Genomic DNA, 22,243 nt, shown 5'->3' with positions numbered 1-22,243 from the left:
CTTGTTATGTAGTGCCAGTTCTTTGAAAATAAGGTTAACTTTCCGCCTAGAGGAGCTGCTATTTGTTCCCTGGTAGGCGGATTTAGGATTAAGTCACTGTGGTTGTGCTGATGTAGTGGCAGTGGCTGTGTCTGTGCCTCTGTTGTTACCTTGCCACTGTCGTCCTCTGTAGGCACCTCCTCTGGATTGGTTTCTGCCTCTGGGACGTCTATTCCTGCCCCTTTGAAATTTTGTGGAGTCAGGAAAGGACCAATTTTTGGCAGGCCAGTTCCTGCTAAACCTTGGGGGTTGAACCTGCAGGAAATCTTTAACAGTTTGAACAGATTTTGCCTTTTCTTCCATTTTCTTCATAACCTGCTGGGCAGGTGTACCAAACAAACTTGTCTTGTCCATAGGAGCATCTAGCAACTTAGCTTTAACATGATCCGGTAAAGCTTGTTCCTTTAGCCATGCATGTCTTCTTATCACTGTGCCTGTCATGGCTGATCTAAATGAAGCCTCCAGTGCATCATAGCCACATTTTAAGGAATGGTTGCTAACCTGTTGTATGTTATTTACCATCTCTAATACATATTTCTTATCAAGAGATTCATCAGTAGTTAGCTTTTTAGTTAACTGATCAAGCATAGTATTGTATCATGTGAAACTGACAGTTTAAAGCTCTAGCTGAGAGAGTAGCTGAAGTGTAGACCTTTTTACCCCATCTGTCTAGTGACCTTGCTTCCCTTTCAGAAGGAATAGGGTTTTTAGCTGTGGTTGCGGCTACTGCCTTGGGACCCTGGGATATAGTTTCTGGGTCTGCAAGAGGGGCCTTGTAAAGGTGGTGATGAGTATCTGGCACCCTGTAAAATCTGTCTGGTTTGGCAGGGGCTGGGGGTAAAGAATCTGGAGCGGAGCAAACATCATTGAAAGCATCATCCACCACAGAGAGAACAGGAGGTATAGCTAAGGGCCTGTGCTGTGGGAGGTGCAGAAAGGTCCTAAGTCTTTTCTGGAGTCTGAAAAATCCTGTTGCTGCCATTGGAACTGTTCTCGCATGGCATGCAAGGTTTCCCAAAGGAGAATTCTTCTGGTGGGGAAGCAGCTGGAATGGATTCTTCAGCATCAGAATCTTCAAAATTGGAGAAGGGAGCCTCAGGCTGGTCAGTTATGTCTGATTCATCAGCAGAATCATCAGAAGACACTGGCTCAGGGGCTCTGCCCTAGGTCTCTTCTCTGGGGCTGAGAGGCCCTGTCTGGGTGAGATTGAGATCCTCTAATTAAAGAAATTAAATCTTCTGCCAAAGAAAGCATTTGAGAACTAGAAGAGGGCCTGGATGAGGGGGGTTTAACAGGCACTGATTTAGTAGTCTTGGCTGCTTTAGCCCTGGCGAAGGCCTTAATGGACATGGCTGCTGGAGGCCTAGCAGCACCACGTGCTGGGGTAGAGACATCCAAGGGGATGGTGTCTGATAAGTCAACCACCGTAGTGGGTAAAATTTCTGAGGTCGATTCAAGAATTGTAGCAGGGGCCTCAGTAGTAAGAATAGGTTCAGCTGTACTTTGAGCAGTTTTCTCGGTTTCGGCCGAAACCGAGACACTCGCTGTTTGCTTTGCCGGGGTTTCGGCCGAAACCGCGGACCGTGAGTGTCGGTCTTTATCTTTGCGTTTTTTGGGGGTAGTCGGAGGATCCGACGGCATAATGTACGCAAAATCAGTACCGAAAAACTGTTCTGCAAACTCCGACCGACGCCTAAGCGTTCGTCGGTTGAAAGAGGCACAGGCTGAACAGGCTGCTACGTCGTGGGCTGGGCCTAAACAAGGCAGACAGTAAGAGTGGAAATCTTTATGAGGTATTTGTTTCCCACAGGTTAAACAATTGTTAACTTTTTCTGACATCGGCTGAGGCAAGAAAGAGTCCCCAACGGGTACTTAGCTTTAGAAGTCTTGATAGTATTCGGTAGAAGTAATCTCTGGATCCGACCGACCGGCACTTGCGAACAGCTTCTGCTTGAGCCACACGGCAAGAAAGACTGAGGAAAATGGCGTCGGCTGATGCTTTTATACCCGAAGACCAGCAGAGATGACGTCGGGTGGAGTGCGACATCAGCCGAAGCCGGACCCGGACTTTGGAATCCGGCCGACTGCAGGGCTGCCTGACGACAGGACAACCCACTTGTTATGACTGCAGATGCATCCATGAAGGACATCTTCTCTAAAGCAAATTTCACACTCCTCAAAACTGAGGTGGAATCCTTCAAAGCCCCCGGGCCTGTGGAAAATACGGCCCAGACCGCAGAATCCTTTATAAAAACATTCTATGAACACCTTCAGGAATGCATGGATCATGCGATCCCAAATAAAACCAAGACCCAATCCTCCAAAGGCAGACGTCCTGTCTGGTGGACCCCAGCCATAAACAAACTATACAATAGAAGGAGGAAGCTACTAAATGATAGAGCAAAATCCCAAAAAGGGAAGGCATCACTGATCAGTATTAGCAAAAAACTACGGGCACACAAAATTGTCTAATGCCAGCTTCGAGAGAAAAATTGCACAGGACACTAAGGATAATCACAAGGCTTTCTTTAATTATGTTAGGAACCTGGGTGGTAATTCCCAGATATGCTCAGAATTAGTCCAAAATGACAAAAAATACACCGAACCCACAGACATTGCCAACATCCTAGCTGACAGGTTCAACGCAAACTTCTCCCCCCTCCCCACCAAAAGGGCAAATATCTATCCCAGCAGAGTGCTGCCCCCCTGACATCTCAGATGCTCAGGTAAGAGCCGCCCTCTCCAAAGCAAAAAACACAGCATCAATGGGACCAGACGGTGTCCCGGGCTGCGTCCTACATGAACTCCAAGAAGAGCTAAACCCAAACATAAAACTACTGTTCAATTTCAGCCTTACTACAGGATATGTGCCCAAAGAGTGGTGTACAGCAACAGTGGGCCCTCTCCATAACGGTGGTGCCTCAACGGATCCTGGCAAAGTACAGTTTTGTACCTACCATAAATGTAGATGTCCGATAGATATGCAACTGCAGTCATAACATATGGGTTGTCCTGCCTCAGGCAGCCCTCGGTCGGCCGGATTCCAAAGTCTGGGTCCGACGTCGGCTGATGTCGCATTTCTCTCCGACGTCAGAGCGGCTGGAGTACATAAGCATCAGCCGACGCCATTTTCTTCAGTGTTTCTTGCCCCAGATGCCAGGTGCCCTCCAAGGAAGGCTGTAATCAAATTGGAAGACAAAAACAGGATTCCAGACAAATAAATGAGCAATAAACAGATACACCTTAACAGATATCCCCAGCTAAGAGAAACAGGGATAGGAGTGGACCCTAGGCATAGAGGGGTATGGAGGGAGGGAAAATCCGACTGCAGTTGCATATCTATCGGACATCTACATTTATGGTAGGTACAAAACTGTACTATGTCCTTCAAGAATGCAACTGCAGTCATAACATATGGGTAGAATACCATAGCTTAGCTGGGGAGGAGGAATGCTCTAGGAAAAAGATGGTGTGGCAATCAAACCCTGCAGGACTGCCGAAGCAAAGCCTGCTCTGGATCTGGAGTATAGAGGGAGATTGTAGTGTTTGGAGAATGTATGCACGGAGCTCCATGTAGCAGCTTCTAGAATGTCCTTAGTAGGCACCCCTCTTAAGAATGCTGTAGAGGTGGCTGTAGCTCTGGTGGAATGTGGTCTGACATTGGCTGGAACAGTCTTTCCATGAAAGGAATAACAGAATCTGATGCAATGTCCAATCCATTTTGAAATAGTCTGTTTTGAAATTGCTTTTCCTTGGACTGCAGGGGCGTAAGCTACAAAAAGTTGTTCAGACTTCCTACTGGTCTTGGTTCTGTCCAGGTAGTATCGAAGTTGTCTGTGAATGCCCAAGGTATGTAACAGTCTTTCCCCCTTATTCTCAGGATTGGGGAAAAAAGCAGGCAGATGAATAGCTTGATTTAAAGAAACCCTAGATACCACCTTTGGCATAAAGGTAGGGTTGGTCCTTAATGAAACCCTGTCTCTGTGGAAGATTATGAACGGTGGTATTGCCATTAGGACCTGTAGTTCCGAAACCCTTCTTGCTGAGGTAATTGCCAACAGGAAAGCTGTCTTCCATGAGAGAAATTGCAAGTCAACTGAAGCTGCTGGCTCAAATGGAGGTAGAGTCAGTTTTTCTAGGACAAAATTGAGGTCCCAGGCTGGCACTGGAGCCTTTCTTGGTGGCTTAATATTCTTGATTCCCCTGAGGAATTGCCTTAGCAAAGGATGTGAAAAGACAGGCGGATCAGTGTTATATCTAGCTGAAATAGCCAATGCATGTATCTTTATGGAAGAATATGAGAGTCCATTCTTTAGCATATCTGCCAAATATTCCAGGATGAGTGGGATGTTCAATAATGATGCATCATGTCCCTTGCTGGTATTCCAAATGCTGAATCCCTTCCATTTTGCTAAGTAAACCTTTCTGATGGATGGTCTTCGAGCCTCTGTTAGTATCCGCTGAACTTCCTTGGAGAGAGATAGGTTGAGGTTATTCATGGGATCTCCCAGGCTGTTAACTGCAGTGTCTGAAGGTTTGGATGCACTGTTTTGAAGTTGTGTTGAGTCAAAAGTAGAGGCCATTGGGGAAGGGCCCACTTCTTGGTGTGACATATGCTCCGTATTAGTGGATACCAGTGTTGTCTTGGCCAGTCCAGAGCTATTAGGATCCCCTTGGGTCTCTCTGCTTTGATCTTTAGTAATACTGAGGTCATCAGTGGCAGAGGTGGGAATGCATAGATTTTTAGGAAGTTCCAGTTGAATGAGAGAGCATCTATTTTCCAAGCTTGTGGATGGTATGTCCTTAAGCAGAATTTTTGTAGATGATGGTTGAGGTGAGAGGCAAATAGGTCTACTTCTGGCCTGCCCCATGTCGAAGTGAGCTGTGTGAAGATCTTCGGATGTAACCTCCACTCGTGTGGATCTGTGAAATTCCTGCTTAGGCTGTCCGCCAGCACATTGTCTTTGCCTGGAACAAACTGGGATTGTAACTGAATGTTTAGGCTCAGTGATTTTTCCCAAAGATGCATTGTCAGTCTGCAAGGGGGGTAAGAATGGGTGCCCCCTTGCTTGTTTATATACCACATCACAGTGGTGTTGTCTGTCCGTATCAGTAAATGGCCTTGCTGAAGATGTTGTCGAAAGGCCTCGATGGCATGCATTACTGCCAGCATTTCCTTTTGGTTTATATGCAGATGTGTTTCCTTTGGAGACCATTGTCCTTGTATACACCTGCCTTCCATGTGCGCCCCCCATCCAAGGTCTGAGGTGTCTGTGGTCATGGTCTGTGTTATCTGTGGTTTTTTGAATGACATACCTGTGTTTGCCTGGCTTACCGAGGCCCGCCATAGGAATTCCTTTTGTAGGCATGGAATGAGCGGTATAGTTGTCTCTAAATTGTTGCTGTGCTGAGACCCTAGGCTTTTTAGGTACCATTGGAGCTTTCTCATGTGTAGTCTTGCTAATGGAACCAGGAGAATGCAGGATGCCATGTAACCCAGGGCCTGTAGGAATCTCCTTGCAGTCATCTGGGTAAGTTTTGCCAAACCTTTGAAATAATGAGTTAACTTCTCTTGCTTGTCTTCTGTTAGGTAAGCCATTTGAGAGGCTGTGTCTAATTTGGCTCCTAAGAAGATTATTTGCTGGGATGGCTGAAGTCTTGACTTTTGGAAGTTGACTGTGTATCCCAGAGCTTGAAGTAATCGTATGACATAGTCCAAGTTTTTTGTCAACATCAATTTGTCGTCCGCTTGTATGAGGCAGTCGTCCAGGTACGGGTAAATTTGGATCCCCTGGAGCCTGCAATGAGCAATTACTGAAGCCAGGCATTTTGTGAATACTCTGGGCGCAGTAGATAAGCCAAATGGCAATGCTGAGAATTGATAATGCTCTGGCCCTGCAAGAAAGCTGAGGTATCTTCTGCAGCTGTGTCTGATAGGGACATGCAGGTATGCCTCCTTGAGGTCCAGAGTAATCAGCCAAGACCCCTTGCCCAGCATGGGAAGGAGTTGCTGTAGAGTCAGCATTTTGAACTTTGGTACTATGAGAAAGGTGTTTAATGCGGACAAATCCAGTATTGGTCTCCATTGAGATTCTTTTCTTGGAACAAGGAACAGTCTTGAGTAAAACCCCTGGCCTTGTTCTTGTTGTGGAACTCTTTCTATTGCTTTCATCTGAGCCAGCAGAAAGATTTGCTTGACAGCCTCTGCCCTCTGGTTTTGTGGTAGGTTTGGCATGCCTTCTTCTCTTGGTAAGGTATGAAAATGGAACCTGTACCCTCGGTCTATAATGTCCAAAATCCATTTGTCCTTTGTCAATCTGTGCCAATTGTCTGCAAACAGAGATAATTTCCCGCCCAAGGGAGCTTCGGCTTCTATTTGTTCCTTGGTAGGCGGACGTAGAAGAAAGTCATTGAGATTGTGGCTGTGGGGCAGGTGAAACCCCTGTGTCACTTCTTTGGTTTGCTGGTTGCCATTGTCGTCCCCTGTAAGGACCTCTGTATTGTCCTCTTCCTCGGCCACGTCTGTTTTTACCCCTTTGAAATTTTTCAGGATTAGGAAAGGACCAGTTTTTTGAAGGTCAATTCCTACTGAATCTGGGGGGTTGAACCTGGAGGAAATCTTTCACCGTCTGAACTGATTTTGCTTTTTCCTCGATGGACTTTAACACATCCTTAGCATTAGCACGAAAAAGCTTGTTCTTTTCCAAAGGTGCATCCACAAGTTTTGCCTTTACATGATCTGGTAGAGGTTGATCTTTTAACCATGCATGTCTACGAATGACTGCCCCTGTCATAGCTACCATACATGAAGCTTCCAGTGCATCATATCCACACTGCAGGAAGTGATTGCTTACTTGCTGAGAGTTATGTACAGCTTCCTGCAAAGACTTCCTGTCTAAAGGATCAGGAGAGGCCAATGTTTTCTGTAAATCTTCTAACAGGACATCCTGATATTGTAACACATGAAAAAGGCAATTCAAAGCTCTCATAGATAAAGTAGTGGAGGTGTAGACCTTTTCCCCCCATCTCTCTAATGACCTAGCTTCCCTGTTGGAGAGCAAAGGATTTTTAGAGGTGGAAGCTGAAACACCTTTAGGCCCCTGAGAAATAGTTTCCAAATCAGCAGTATGGGCCCTGAATAAATGGGAATGTGTTTCTGGGACCCTGTAATACCTGTCTGGTTTGGCTGGAGCAGGAGGAAGAGAATCAGGGGTAACACTAGAGTCAGAATATAAATCATCCAAAACATCAAGCACAGGAGGAATAGCTAAGGGCCTGTGCTGGGGCTTTTTAAGGAAAGTTCGAAGGCGCTTTCTGGAATCAGAATATTCCTGGCCTTGCCACTTGAAATGTTCCCTCATGGTATGCAGAACTTCCCCAAAAGAAATATCCTCAGGAGGGGAGGCCGAGGGGATGGAATCCTCTGCATCAGAGTCCTCATAGGTCTGGAAGAGCTCTTCCTGGCCATCAGAGTGGAAAGAGTCCTCAGAATCTTCATCTGAAGGAATAGGGTCAGAGGGTTCAACCCGGGGTCTTTTATCAGAAGGAGGCTGGGATCCCCTCTCAGGATGGGCCTGTGAACCTCTAATCATAGAAATTAAGTCAGCAGCCATAGTCATGATTTGTGTCTCTGGAGTAGGCTGAGGTAAGGCTTTAGCAGTAAGATGCTTGGTCTTGCTGGCTGCCTTAGCCCTAGTGTAGGCCTTAATAGACATGGCCATAGGAGGCCTGGCAGCTCCACGTGCAGGAGTGACCTTATCTATAGCAATGGTCTCGGGCATTTCCTCGGTTTCGGTATCCGGAGGAAAATCAATAACTGGCGGAGTGATATCCGGAATCGGAGTCGTTGGTAATGCGGTGTCTTCGGTTCGGAGCGGTGGAATAACCGTCTCAGGGGGAACCGGAGCACTCGCGGTAGGTTTTGCCGTGGAGTCGGTGGTAGACGCAGACCGAGGATGTCGGTCCCGGTCTTTTCGTTTCTTGGGAGTTTGCGATGTCGGAAGTTCCGACGGCATTGTATAAGCAAATTTTTCGCTGAAACAATCTTCAGCGAACTCCGCCCGGCGCCTGAGAGTGCGCTTGTTGAAGCGAGCACAGGCTACACAGGCCAAGACGTCGTGGTCTGGGCCAAGGCAAGGAAGACAGTAAGAGTGGAAATCCTTATGAGGTATTTGTTTACCACAAGTAAGACAATTGTTAATTTTTCAGTAATTTCTGACATCGGCTGAGGCAAGAAAAGGTCCCCAACGGGGTACTTAGCTTTTTTGATGACTTCGGAATCGAAGAATACAGGAGCTGACCGACCGGCACTTGCGAACTGCTTCTGCTTCGGGCACCGCGCGGCAAGAAAGACTGGAGAAAATGGCGGCGGCTGATGCTTATGTACTCCAGCCGCTCTGACGTCGGAGAGAAATGCGACATCAGCCGACACCGGACCCAGACTTTGGAATCCGGCCGACCGAGGGCTGCCTGAGGCAGGACAACCCATATGTTATGACTGCAGTTGCATTCTTGAAGGACATCTATCGCCCCATAAGCCTGACTAGCTTGGTCTGCAAAGCTATGGAAAGGATCATCATGGACCTCATAAATAAAGATATTGGGGACCTACAAACACTGGATCCTACCCAGTTCGGCTTTGTTAAGGGCAGATCCTGCCTCTTAAACCTGGTTGATTTCTTTGAAACAGTCACCAAGGCCATTGACAAGGGGAAGGTGGTCCACACAGCCTACCTGGACCTCGCAAAAGCCTTCAATACAATACCCCACTAGGGCATTATAGATAAGCTCACCAGCTTAAATATAAACCCCTATGTCACTAGATGGATTGCAAATTGGCTCAAGGACAGAAACCACATTGTTAGAATTGCTGGAGCCATGTCAGACTCCAAACCAGTTACAAGTGGTGTCCCACAAGGCTCAGTCCTGGGACCTCTCCTGTTCGGTATATATTTCTCGGAGGTACAGGCCAACACGGAAGGACTGTGGCTGACCAAGTTCACAGATTACTGCAAACTGGGCGCCATAATCGACTCTCCAACAGACACAAGCATCCTCCAAAAGGGCCTCATAGAAACAGACAACTGGTGCCAGAGCCATGGCCTCAAGCTAAATGCCAAAAAGTGTATAGTCATCCCATTTGGCAAAAACAAAGTGCCCACAAATTACCACATAGGTGGTAATCCATTAAGTACAGAAGAAGTAATTAGGGACCTGGGGACCCAAGTTGATAGCAATCTCTCATTTGACAACCACGTGGCCAAAGTGGTTAGAAAAACATTTTATATAGCCCACCTAATCATGAAGGGATTCACATCTAGATCAGGGGATGTCATCGTGCCTCTTTACTCATCCCTCATCAGGCCCACAATTGAGTACAATGCCCCTTTTGGGATGTACCTTACCAGACACCTGCAGCAACTGGAAAGACCCCAAAAGTACCTCACCAAGAGGATCAAAGGGCTCAAACAGATGCCATATGCTGCTCGGTTAAAGAAACTCCAGCTCTACTCAGTGGCATACCGCCTGTTCAGAGGCGATCTGTGCCTGACGTATAAAGCCATGTCCAACCCAGAATTAATGGACATGCTGCACCTCACAAAATCCAAATCCCATCGAGCTACGAGAGACTTGAACCTCAGCACTGAAATAAATAGGACATGCTGGAGGGACAGATTCAAAACCCAGAGGCTCCCTTCACTCTGGAATAAAATCCCAGTCCAGGTTAGGCAGAGTCCCTCATTGACTCTCTTCAAGAGGAATCTTGATTAGTGGATTGGAGATCGTAGGTTTACCCCGGGTATCACTTCTGTGTCACTGTTAGACAGAGGCACAGTATACTAACCTCGAAAAAGGGCATAGCAAAATAAATTTAAAATGGGTGGCGAAAGCCAAACACATTCTGGCTAGGCTTATAAATGCCCTAGGGCAGATAGCCTAGTATGAACCTATGAACCTATAATAAATGAACACGAAAAAGTTTCACTCTTTCTCTACTTCAAGTTCTCATTCATCAATAATATGGGTCTTAACTCCTTGACTTCTTTTAGTAGAAATTTCACCACAAACTTTATCATCAGGTCCAAGGGGTAACCTCTGGCCTCGAACATTTCCCCTAGTTTTTTTTTACATTCACTCTTAAAGATGTTATCATCTAATATCATTCGGGCTAGTCTCAAACTGCCCCTTGACTATCCCTTTTTTTTATATAAAGGGTAACGACCACTATAATGTAAAAGACTGTTGGAATATGTAACCTTCCTAAAAAGTGTGCTCTGAAGGACCTTCCTCTTATCATCCTTAGTTACCAACACATCTAGATAGCTAATGTCTGTTTCACTGTAATTATATGTGAATTATAAAAAAGTTGTAGTGGAGTGCAAATCTATAAAATTATTAATTTCCACTTCTCCCTGTTCCCAGGCAATAAAAATGTCGTCCAGGAATCTGGCATATAATAGCCAAGGAGGGACATTGACATTAAAAACAAAAAATGTTTCTCCCATTGTAATAAAACTATATTAGCAAATACGGGGGCAGAACATGCCCTCATCGCAACACCTTTCTTTTGAAGTATAAAACTGACAGTCTAAGTATACAAAATTGTTTTTTTAATACCATTTCAATTAAGGTGTTCAAAACATTTTTCATTAGAACTAAACACACCGGATTCATTTAAAAAATCATGAAACATTTCCAATCATTGGTCTTGTGGTATGACATTAAATAAGTTTACTACATATATAGTTACAAATACTAGGCTCGGACTGTAATCAACTTCTCTAAGTTTGGACAAAAAATACCCAGAATCTTTGACCATGTGTGGATAACTGTTTAGCAACTTTTTCATCTTTTCATCTAGATACAAGGCCATAGGGTGTGTAATAGATGTTCTTGCACTGACAATGGGGTTCATCGGGGGGGGGGTCTACTAGACACTTGTGAATTTTAGGAATGCCAAATATTGCCGGGACAACTGGAAATTTAATTAAATGAAATTTTTGAATTTCTTAAATTTCTTCCTGGTCTACCATGTCTTGAAGAAAAAAAAAAAAAAAAAAAAAACAGTACTTTACCATAAGATACGTTAATGAAATTTAATGAGGTTTCTTCATAATACTCCTCAACAAATAAATGACTAAGCATTTTGTTTGAATAATCAGCTTTAGACATAACACCCCTCTGCCCATATCAGGCTTCATGACCCTAATCTCTATTACCCATAAGGGTCTTTAAGGAAAGAATTTATGAACACTTAAATGATATTAAAAATAAAAAGAACAGTAATTCATTGTACTGTCATGACGAAAAACAGTGTGACCATGAATGTTTTTCGGGGTGGATACTGTGTATAAGAACCCATTAGGAGGGCCATGGGGAGATTTAGAAGAATGGAGGGTGGCAATTGAATTTAAATGCCACTGTGCCACTGCGCGTAAATGACACTATCAATCGCTAGTGTCTTAAAACTTAAGTCTTACAATATCTAATTTGTAGATTTTCTTATGTTAATTGCGCTTATTTTTGCGACTTTTTAACTAAAACTAGGTTTTATAAGATAAATGTTTTTAATATCGTGAAAGCCAAGAGGGAAGAATTCAAAGAATTCACTGTATTTAATTTAGTGAAGGTGTAAAGTTCATTAGTGTTTTTAAATGTGATTTATGGGGAGAGAGATTTAAACTGCGTTTGTAAGGGGTTATACGATTCTGAAAAAGTTTTGTTACACTCATGACAAAAGCGCTTAATCCTTTATCTAATAAACTGGACTGTTGTGGTTGCATCCTGCCTGCTCTGCAGTTTGTGTTTTGAGTGTTAGTTACCACTTTTTGTTTTTAGAGAGAGAGAATAATCCCAATAATCATGTTCAGCACCCAGAGAAAACAAACACTTAGTATGGTGATTTCTGTAAGGAATCTGCCTCCTATAATCAATTTCCCTCTCTCTGATATGTACAAAACTTACGAAGTACCAAAAAAAAAAAAAAAAACAAACAAAAAAAAAAACAGAAAAGAGGAGGGTCCCCAAAGGAAACATGCATCCCCTAAACAGCCGAGAAGAGGTATGAACTGTACGGCTGACAGTTAAATATGAAGCAACAGTTTACCATATGACTAAGAAAGTTCTGAGGTACTTTGCATTCGTACATCGCTTATTTACCAATGGGTATGTTGGGTTGGCGTGATATACAAGATGTGTGACTCATAGGGAGGGTGCCCAGGCATTAGTATTCTGGCAGAATATACAGCTATGCTTTGTAGGATATCCCCATCAGTTAATAATACTGCAACAGAGATCAAGAAAGGACATCAGGAGATCAATGTCTCACACCTGAGAACTACTTAAGCTACCATATGAAATCATTCTTTATTCTGTTGAGGGTATCACAAAATGAGAAACTCCCTGGTGGGAGGGCAGGGGAGCACAGAAAAGTACAGTTTTGTACCTACCATAAATGTAGATGTTCGAAGATCCACATTGCTGCAGTCCTTACTTATGGGTAGTCCGCTGTCCTCGGTCGGCCCGAATACCAAAGTATTAGGCTGACGTCGGTCATGGGCGCACAGCCCTGACATCAGAGCCTCAGGGTATAAAAGCGCATGACCGACGTCATATCCTCAGTCTTTTCTTGCCCCAGATGTCAGAAGGCCCTAAAAGAAAGGTCACAGCCAAAAAACAGAGTACCTTCCCAAAAGATATGCCCAACTACAGCCATCACCCAAACCATATAACCATGCTAAGCTACAGAGGGGAAGGAGGGAGGGAAAATTGGACTGCAGCAATGTGGATCTTCGAACATCTACATTTATGGTAGGTACAAAACTGTACTATGTTCTTCATCTCACATTGCTGCAGTCCTTACTTATGGGTAGAAGGTCAAAGCAACGGAAAGGGAGGTTGGCAAAATCATAAAGCATTAGGGGCTGCTAAAATGCCCTGTAATATTGCAGTGGCAAATCCAGCCCTAGACTTAGAATAAAGAGGAAGGTGGTAATGTTTAGAAAAAGTATGTACTGAACTCCAAGTGGCTGCTTCCAAAATATCCTTTGTAGCTACCCCTTAGAAAGGCAGTAGAAGTTGCAGTAGCTCTAGTGGAATGAGGACTGATTCCAGTAGGAATCTTCTTTCCATGATAGGAATAAACAAAAGAAATACAAAACCCAATCCATTTAGAAATAGTTTGTTTTGAAACAGGTCTACCCTGTGAACCCAAAGCAAAAGAAACAAACAACTGCTGAGACTGTCTGAACTCCTTGGTTCTGCTCAAATAATAACGCAACTGCCTGTGAATATCCAAAGTATGCAAAATCTTCTCCCCTTTATTTTGAGGATTTGCATAAAAAGTAGGCAAATGAATAGTTTGGTTTAAGGCCACACTAGAAACCACTTTAGGCATAAAGGAAGGATTAGTACAAAGATACCCTATCCTTATGAAAAATCAAGAAAGGCTCCACTGCCATAAGGGCCTGTAATTCAGAAACCCTTCTTGCAGAAGTAATGGCCAACAAAAAAGCAGTTTTCCATGACAAATACTTTAACTCGGCAGTAGCTGCAGGCTCAAAAGGTTGTAGAGTAAGCTTTTCCAACACAAAATTGAGATCCCAAGCAGGAGTAGGAGCTCTACGTGGGGGTCTTATGTTCTTTGCCCCTCTGAGAAACTGCTTAAACAAAGGATGAGAGAATAAAGGAGGGTCACAGTCATAATTAGCCGAAATGGCTGCAGCATGAACCTTTATGGAGGAGAAGGACAAACCTTTGTCTAATAACTCAGTAAGATATTGTAAGGAAGCACTCAAATTAGGCTTGGAAACATCAAAGTCCTTCCCTTTGCTCCAAATAAAAAATCTCCTCCATTTATCAGCATAAACTTTCCTTGTACTAGGCCTCCTAGCCTCCAAAATAACATTCAAAACTTGTTGTGGAAGCTGAGAACCTCCAGAATCTAAAACAGAATATGCCAGGTCGTTAGATGCAGAGACTGAATTCTGACATTGAGAAAGTGATTGCCCTCCTGAGACAAAAGGTGTGGAATCAAAGGCAGAGGCCAAGGAGGCTCTCGGACCAAACTCCTCAGTAGTGGGTACCAGTGCTGTTGAGGCCAATCCGGTGCTATCAGGATCATGGATGGCTTGTCTTGTCTGGCCTTCAAGAGAACCTTGGGCAGAAGAGGTAGAGGTGGAAAGGCATATACATGAAGATTGTTCCAACTGAATGACAGAGCGTCCACCTTCCAAGCTGTGGGATGAAACCTTTTTGTGCAAATCTTTGGCAACGGGTAATTTAGTGGAGAAGCGAACAGATCTATGTCTGGAGTTCCCCATGACACTGTCAACTTTTGAAATACCTGAGGATCCAATTTCCACTCGTGAGGATCCACTATTTGTCTGCTCAATACATCTGCTAAGGAGTTCTGTGCTCCTGGTAGAAATCTTGCCTGAAGATTGAGGTTGTAACTGAGAGCTGTCTCCCACAAAATCATCGCTTGTCTGCAAAGAGGGTACGAATGAGTTCCCCCTTGCTTGTTGATGTACCACATGACAGTTGTGTTGTCTGTTAGAATCACCACCTGCCCTGGGTGAAGTAAATCCTTGAAAGCCATCAATGCAAATTGTACTGCTAACATCTCCTTCAAGTTGATATGCATATGTTGAAGTTTGGCAGGCCACGTGTCTTGCACCCATTTTCCATTGAGGTGTGCTCCCCAAGCCTTGTCCGAGGCATCCGTCGTTAGAATCTGACTCGCCTCTGGTCGGGTCACAGAGAGTCCCTTGTTTAGGTGACATTCCTGAGCCCACCACAAAAATTCCTTCTGAATGCAAGGTATTATCTGAATGACAGTGTCTAGATCCTGGCAGTGTTGTGTCCATAGATTTGATCCACAAAGGCCAGTTCATCCACCTCTGAATCAGAGTCTTCAGTTAAGGCTCTCTCTCAATACTGGAGTCCAGACACACAGTCCTCTCCTGAAGATGGCTGAAAGTTCTGAAGAAAGCATAAAATCCAAAGTCAACTTCATTAAGTCCAGAGAGGCAGCCTGGACAATACAAAAAAAAAAAAGTCTGACCCAGGTCAAGCTGGGGCAAGATGGCAAATTATACTGCCTGGATGCTTTGTGTCCAGATCTGGAAGTGGCAGCCCTCAATGCCACCATACAAAGGTAGATGCTGACAACGTCAATTTTTGAAATGGGATCCCTCACACACTAACACTGAGGGAATACTACGCTCACTGTGAGGAATCAAGACGTGCTGGAAACGGACACTAATTAGGAAGCATTCAGACTAACTGTAGAATGCAGGGCTTTTGTCTGCATCTGGGGCAGCCTTATGAGGGGCAACATCAAACACTTCAGTCAAATCTGTAATTGTCAGGGTTAGTATCTAAGTACCCTACTTTACCAGATAAACCAGAGTCTAGGGATGCCCTCTATTTCCAATGGAATATTATCCTCCCTTACTTCCATCTCACATGAGCATTTCTCTTTTTTTTGTAGGATATCCTTGGTATTCTTAGTTGACATCAGAGATCCTGGCAAAGGTAGTCAACCTTGTTTGGTTCATATAGCCTTGGACAGTCTTTGCGCTCAGCTTAGTGGTTTTCTAGATGAAGCATGCATAGCAAGGTCAATCAGGTGTATCTTGTGTAGGCATCAAACAGAATGAATGAGAGGTGAAGTCTTTATATGGCAAATGTACTTGGAAATTAACTTCTGACAATTGCCTACAGTCTGAAAAAATACCTATAAACATGCACAGTATAACCACACATGACAGTTCTCCAATGAGGTAATTGGCTTAAAACTCTGAAAGGCAAGCCAAAACAACTGGCCAAAGAATTCGATCACAATATGCGACCTAAATTCGTACTACAGCAAGTCAGAACTGAAGACTGCAGGAGCAGATGTCCTCTATTGTACCTGTACTGATGTCCTGGTGGGAGGACCACCTGGGCCAGGTCGAGGAAGGCTGCAAAGCTCTGAAAGGGATGGCGGATGTCAGGCATTCTGTTGTAGAAGTGCCAAGACATTCTCTCTACTGCAACACTGGACATGATAAATCTCTACTGCCTTAAACATCTATGGCCACTGCACAGAAATCAAAGTCACAAGTTTCAAATCTAAGCACCAGATTTACAAGTAGAGCAAAAGAAGTTCTAAATTTCAGGGCATCGTCTTAAATCAACATTGTACCATGCAATGAGTCTGTAGCAAACTCAGCAGTATAAGTTAATAGTTATACTTTGACAGCCACATGTAGCACTCTATTTCCTATGAACGAGTTGCACCTATGTAATACTGGATGAGAGTACTTCAAAAAAAGTCAACACTAAGTATAACTGAAAGATTTCAGTTTTCAGTGATCCTTTCATATATTTTAGAATATAGACTCCATAACATATTACATAAATTGCTACTAGCAGTGCTTGAGACAGTATCTTAACTAATGATACATACTGTCAAATAATTTAAACAAATTTTAAAAATCCTGTTTTTCATAATGGCAATCCAAAGTCAGCAGCTTCCTGCATTCCACATACCATTTTCCTTCAATCTTCAAACATTTTTACACCGAAACATGTCCACAGACCATCTACAGTGAGGATTCTCAGTTCACTCAAATTTTTTTAAGTGCATGTTGCTTTTGCCCTATTGGAGGACATTATATGGAGGAGGCCATTAGTAGTAATACATTACCTGCTGGGTTTTTTTAACCTATATTCATAGCCTAGGTCACAAGTTGCCCTTGCTGCACCTGAGCCTTTCAAATGAAACAGCACTACACATTATGAATAGAATTACATTATGAACACAATGGCAATTTTGTTAGCTGCTTTTCAAAGCTGTACCTTATCATTAATCCAGTCTAAGACATCCTCGCATTCTCGCAGATATTGTACTAACTTCTGCGCCTGTAGCAATCTGACACCTTTGTCTCCCATCCTTTCCAACAACATTTCCCATAGTCGATGTAGCTCCTGCAGACGAGTCTTTAAGAACAGAGAATATAGAACATCAGTAACTGAAGATGTAACAGACAATTATATGTACATCACAATATCTTCATTCGTACATATGGAGATATTATCTCAACTCAAATGGGATTCAAGATATGCTTGAAGACAAACGGTTCACTACCTGTACACCAAATAACTAGCAAAAGCAACACCGTTGTCTGCAAAGACTTCTCAAACAGCTTTTGCTCTGAAAAAAGGTGTTAAAGAAAACAAAACTAAAAAGAACAAGTTATAGATGTTGTTGCCCTTAGCACTGCAAACGGACGCGTATTTGAAGGTACAAAGGTCATGAGAAGGAATAAAGAACAAGGCAAGCAATTATTTTTACTTCAGCACAAATGATACAACAAAAACAGGACTACCCAACTACAAGCTGCACTCTAAGGCTTGCCTTCGCAACACAGAAAATTCCAACCACTTGCAAGGTATGGATGACCAAATATTAACTAAAAACATGATGACATTGCAGAAGTAATGACACCAGTGGTGTAAAAATCAATACTGAGCCTCTCCTTGCATTCATTTAAGTACTCTCTAAGGTTAGCTTTTACTGCTTTACAGAAAAAAAATAACAGTCCAATGGAATGTCACAGTTTGGTTAATTATCTAGTAGGCAATTAATTAAAAAAAAATTCCAGAAACAGTAATCCAAGAAAAGGGCACATATTAGTTTAACAGTAAATGAAGACAACTACTTAATGATGGGGGTCACCTTAACATTCAATGGAAGGCTAGTGAACTGTACTACAACTAGATTGAAAGTGCATAAGGGTCATAAAATGTTGTTGCGATTTACCTACATCACATTCAGAATCACTTTTCTCTCTCTAGGAAAAGTAAACAAGTTTAAAACAGAAACATAACAAAAAAGTCTGCGAGCAAACAGTAATACACAAAGAATAAAGGATGTTTTTTTATGTGCATTTCATGACTTTATGAACACACAAGGAACAAAAAAACCCTCTTTAATGGGATATATGACAATAAAACCAAATGAAGACCAGCACATAATACCCTAACCTTTACACAGCACATCTGTTGATCAATGCTTTATAAACCACGTCAATTAAAGACCATTAAAAACTCAAAAACTTACCATTTTCCTCTTGATGCTGTCAACGGGGACATTTAGTGGACATATACAAATACATTTCCACTGTAATGCTACATTTTAAGTCATGGATGAAAAACTCACTCATGGATGCAAAAAAAAGGTGTTTTCCATAACTTGGAGCAACAGTAACCCTCCTCCACCAAACACATGCAGAATACCTGTCCCTTAATGCTGCAATTCTGAGTTAATGTGAAGACAAAAAAGCCCCAACAAAAATAGTGCACACTGCATCAGAGTTGTCAGCACACTTTTATGATGCAAGTGTGACTTCACATTTACAGTAAATTATAAAAAATATTTGACTCTACTGCACCCAGAGTCCAGCAAGATAGCTTAATCACCAACAGAACTGTTCTGATAAAATTTTACTGCAGACATGTGTAAACAAATCAAACAAAGGTTAACACATCACACAAGTCCCCCATTCCTATACAGTATCAAGGCATGCTTCAAAGAACAAAAAGTGGCAGGCTTAAGAACAGCACACTGTACACCCAAACTCCACCTACTCGTATATGAGTCCCAATCTGGACAGTAGTGACTATGGGGCGTTGAGCAGTCCGGTAAGGCGTGAAGGACTAGGTTTTTGAATAAACAAGGTTATCACATTTACAAAACACAAAATACACAAACACTCAAATACAATGATAAAGCATTCAAAATACTGAAATAACAGAGCAAATCTGTAGTGTACTGTGGCTGTGCACTCTCAGGTTACTGCCAAAATGATGCAACAGCTCTCATGTGCAATCTTGTGCATATATATGCACATATACAACTACATTCAGGCAGAGTGACATAACCTTATACTCACCTTTATTCCATTCATCTAAAATTCTGAAGTAGGCCTCAGGTATACTGAGAGTGTCACTGTACATCCCTACCTCATTAAAACAGTTACATTCTTAAGGTTTGAATTATGAATAAGGAGACAATACACCTGTGTAAGAAAAAGGGGACAATACACCTGTGTAAGAAATTATCTTAACAGTGTATGTTCAAGTAGATCACTATTGGAGCAGTCATTACTACTGGGACTTATTCCACAAAAGGCATGATGTACAGCTGGACATCCAGAGCTCAGCAGTCTTCCCCCCCCCCCCCCCCCCTTTAGGCTGGATAGGATTATAATCTTCAGAACATTCCCTGTATAAAGTTGGCATCCACCAATGACACTGTTCAGCTTTACTGCCCAGAAAACCAGGAAACTACTCAGTCTACCTAATCCTAGACATGGTGTTAAGAAGCCTAACTAAGGAAGTATCCACAAACACTACATAGGACAGGAACTTAAAAATACTGCTCTGTTGGTTTGTGTCTTTCGGCTTTTTCCCGGCTAGGGGTCGCTACAGCGGAACACCGGTCCGCTAATGATTGGCAGTAGATTTTTACGCGCTGGCTTGCCGGGCCTAACGCACAACCTTCAACAAAGGAACGCCCATTCACGCATGTCACCACACAGAAGACGCTCTAACTGAGAAACGAACGGGCATCGTCTGTGAGGCGACAATGCTACCGCAGCACCACCACCGCAGTTAAAAATAGTGCTCTGTTGGTAACTTACTGCAATTGTAGATGTTCTAGTAGTTCACTTTTGCAGTACTTAGTCTTAGGACCTTTACCATCCTTAACCTGAAAATCATCCTTGCCAGGCAACATCAGGAGTCAATGGTATAAAGGGTCATCAGCAAACACGATCTTCATGTCTTTCATCACTAAGTTACCTTAATCTAAATGTTTCTCAGCAGAACAAGTCTATCCCATTGACCCTGCTGATAGCAACTGTCACTTAGTGGGAGAAAGGAAGGTGGAGGCTTACCAGGTAGAGTGATCACCTCAACCTCAAGGGTAGAAGGATTGAGAAGTGGGTGGTAGGGAAAGGGTACTGCAACATGAATCTACCAAAACATCTACAATTACACTAAGTTATCAACACAACCACACACTGTTCTTCATAGCACATACTGCAGAACTTGGTCTTGGGAGGACTCCAAAAGCTATGAAACTCAATTGGTTGGAGAGCACTCTGCACTGGGACTACCAGGCTCAGCAGGATGGCAGAGGCAAACCCAACTCAGGTGACAGCACCAAGGTGGAAGTGTTTAATGAAGGTGTCTACAGAAGATAAAGTAGCTTCTTCCAAGCCAGTATGGGTTAGTTTCCCTTTCAAGAATACTGTGGTGGCTATCTTTGCCCTTGCGGAACGAGTCCCAGCTCTACTGGGTTATATGTTTTTGTGGTTTTTGTAACCAAAAAGGTAAAACTAGCTATCTGTTTTGAGATATGCTTTCTCACAGCTCCTCCATCTTCATCTTCTGTAAAGTCCATCAAAGGTTGATCAGATCTGTAATTAAAACTAGCCCTGTAGAGGCAGAATTTTAGTTGTCTTTGTACAACCAATGAGTGCAGAATTCTCTCTCCCTTGTTCTAAGGATTTGGAAAGAACACAGTAAGGTGTATAGCCTGGTTCAAGGACATTTTGATACCACCCTGGGCACAAAGAAGAGGCTAGTTCTCAGGGGTGCTCTCTCACTGTGAAAAATGAGAAAGGATTCCTGACACGTACAAGCTTGCAGCTTGGATATATACCTGGCTTAGGTGACCAACAGCAGCAAGCCAATTTTTTAAGTAAGCAGTGTAATGAGGCCATGGCTGCTAGCTCAAAGGGTGGGAGTATTAGTTTTTCTAGTAAATAATTTAAGTCCCAAGTGGGTGCAGTGTTTCACTGGGGGGGGGGTCATCAGGATAAGTGACACCAGGTACCTCAGAATCCTTAAACACCCTTGCCATTATGGTCAAGTGACTGTGAAGGTGCGAGAGAGGAACATGACTTTGTACTGTCTGCTGAACACAACAACTTGACCCCTAGGAAGGTAATCAGAGTGTTGGACGTCAGTTGGGACTTCTGAACATTCAGTGTTAGGCCCATGATCTGAAAGCAATCCATGGTGTTTTGCATGGCCAAGAGATGTTCCTCAGAAAAAAACTGCCTGCATCAAGTAATCTGCTAAATTAAGAGTAAATGTGGACTCCCTTAGTTCTGCAAAGTGCAATTTATGCCAAACATTTGGTAAACACCTTGGGTGCTGTAGAAAATCCAAATGGCAAGGCACAAAACTGGAAGTAGGATCACTAACTTCGACTACAAGAACTATTGTGCTCCTGGAGAATAAAAATATGAAGTTAGGCATTCCTCAGGTCCAGTGTCACTATCGAGGCCTCTAGCAAAATGAGGGGCAGAAGCTTTTGTAGGGTTATCATTCTGAATTTGGGTACTACCAGGGATTTGTAGAGTCTTGAAAGAACTAATAAGGGTCTCCAGTTCCTTTTCTTCCTTGGGATGAAGAACAGGTGGGAGTAAAACTCTGGGCCCGCCTTTTTTGGTGAAGCTAGCTAGATGGAATCTTGTTGCAAAAAGATATGAAAGGAGGAATTTGGTTTCTCTGTTTTGGGTATGCTTAGGATGAGGCAGTTTTCCAGAACTGTGGGGGGTAACCCTTTATTATTACCTGTAGTACCTATATGACCCGAGTGATTGGTTCTTACTACCTGAGAGGTTGACTGAAGACCAGAGGCTTGACTGAAGCAGACGGATGTGCTGAAAACAGTCAGGTGCCCCCTACCACAGTCTGGGCTCTAGAACAGTGGTTGGTTTGACACTTTCTCCAATACCAAGGCCTTTCCCGTTTGGAAGTTTGGATTTTTCCTGTTTTGCAAGAAACGGTAGGACATAACAGTGTACTTCATGTAGTAAACGGAAATAGGGGAAACTCAAAATTCCTTTACTGGCTTCATCCGTTTCCCATTTTGGTCCAATCTTTCAAACACCTAATTAGCTGGTGGTCCAGAAAGAAACTCATTGTCTAGTGGGGCATTAAGGAGCTCTTTTTTAACATGCTCCATCAGAAACTGTCTCTTCTAGCCTGGCATCTTTTTGTCACAGACTACAGAGCAGCCTACTTCCATGATCCATCCAATATGTAACAGCCATGTCTGAGTGAATGTCTGGACACCTGGAGACCTACACTTAATTTTTGGATGCCCTTCTGGAAGAGGTCTCGTCTTGTATCCCCCTCT

The 22,243-nt window shown here is 43.2% G+C and overlaps 1 protein-coding gene across 1 annotated transcript in view; it reads right to left on the bottom strand.

Moving 5' to 3' along the window:
- Window positions 1-22,243, bottom strand: part of SPTAN1 (spectrin alpha, non-erythrocytic 1) — a gene marked incomplete in the record, with an annotated part of 2,849,969 nt that overhangs the window by 2,447,211 nt on the left and 380,515 nt on the right. The window contains 1 exon segment of the mRNA XM_044058813.1: window positions 16,885-17,025. Coding sequence (XP_043914748.1) covers window positions 16,885-17,025 — 141 coding nt within the window.

This window comes from Protopterus annectens, chromosome 16.part0 (genome assembly GCF_019279795.1).
Source record: "Protopterus annectens isolate FY-2018-M chromosome 16.part0, PAN1.0, whole genome shotgun sequence".
In the NCBI taxonomy this organism is placed as follows: Eukaryota; Metazoa; Chordata; order Ceratodontiformes; family Protopteridae; genus Protopterus; species Protopterus annectens.
This window is presented reverse-complemented; position numbering and strand designations above follow the sequence as displayed.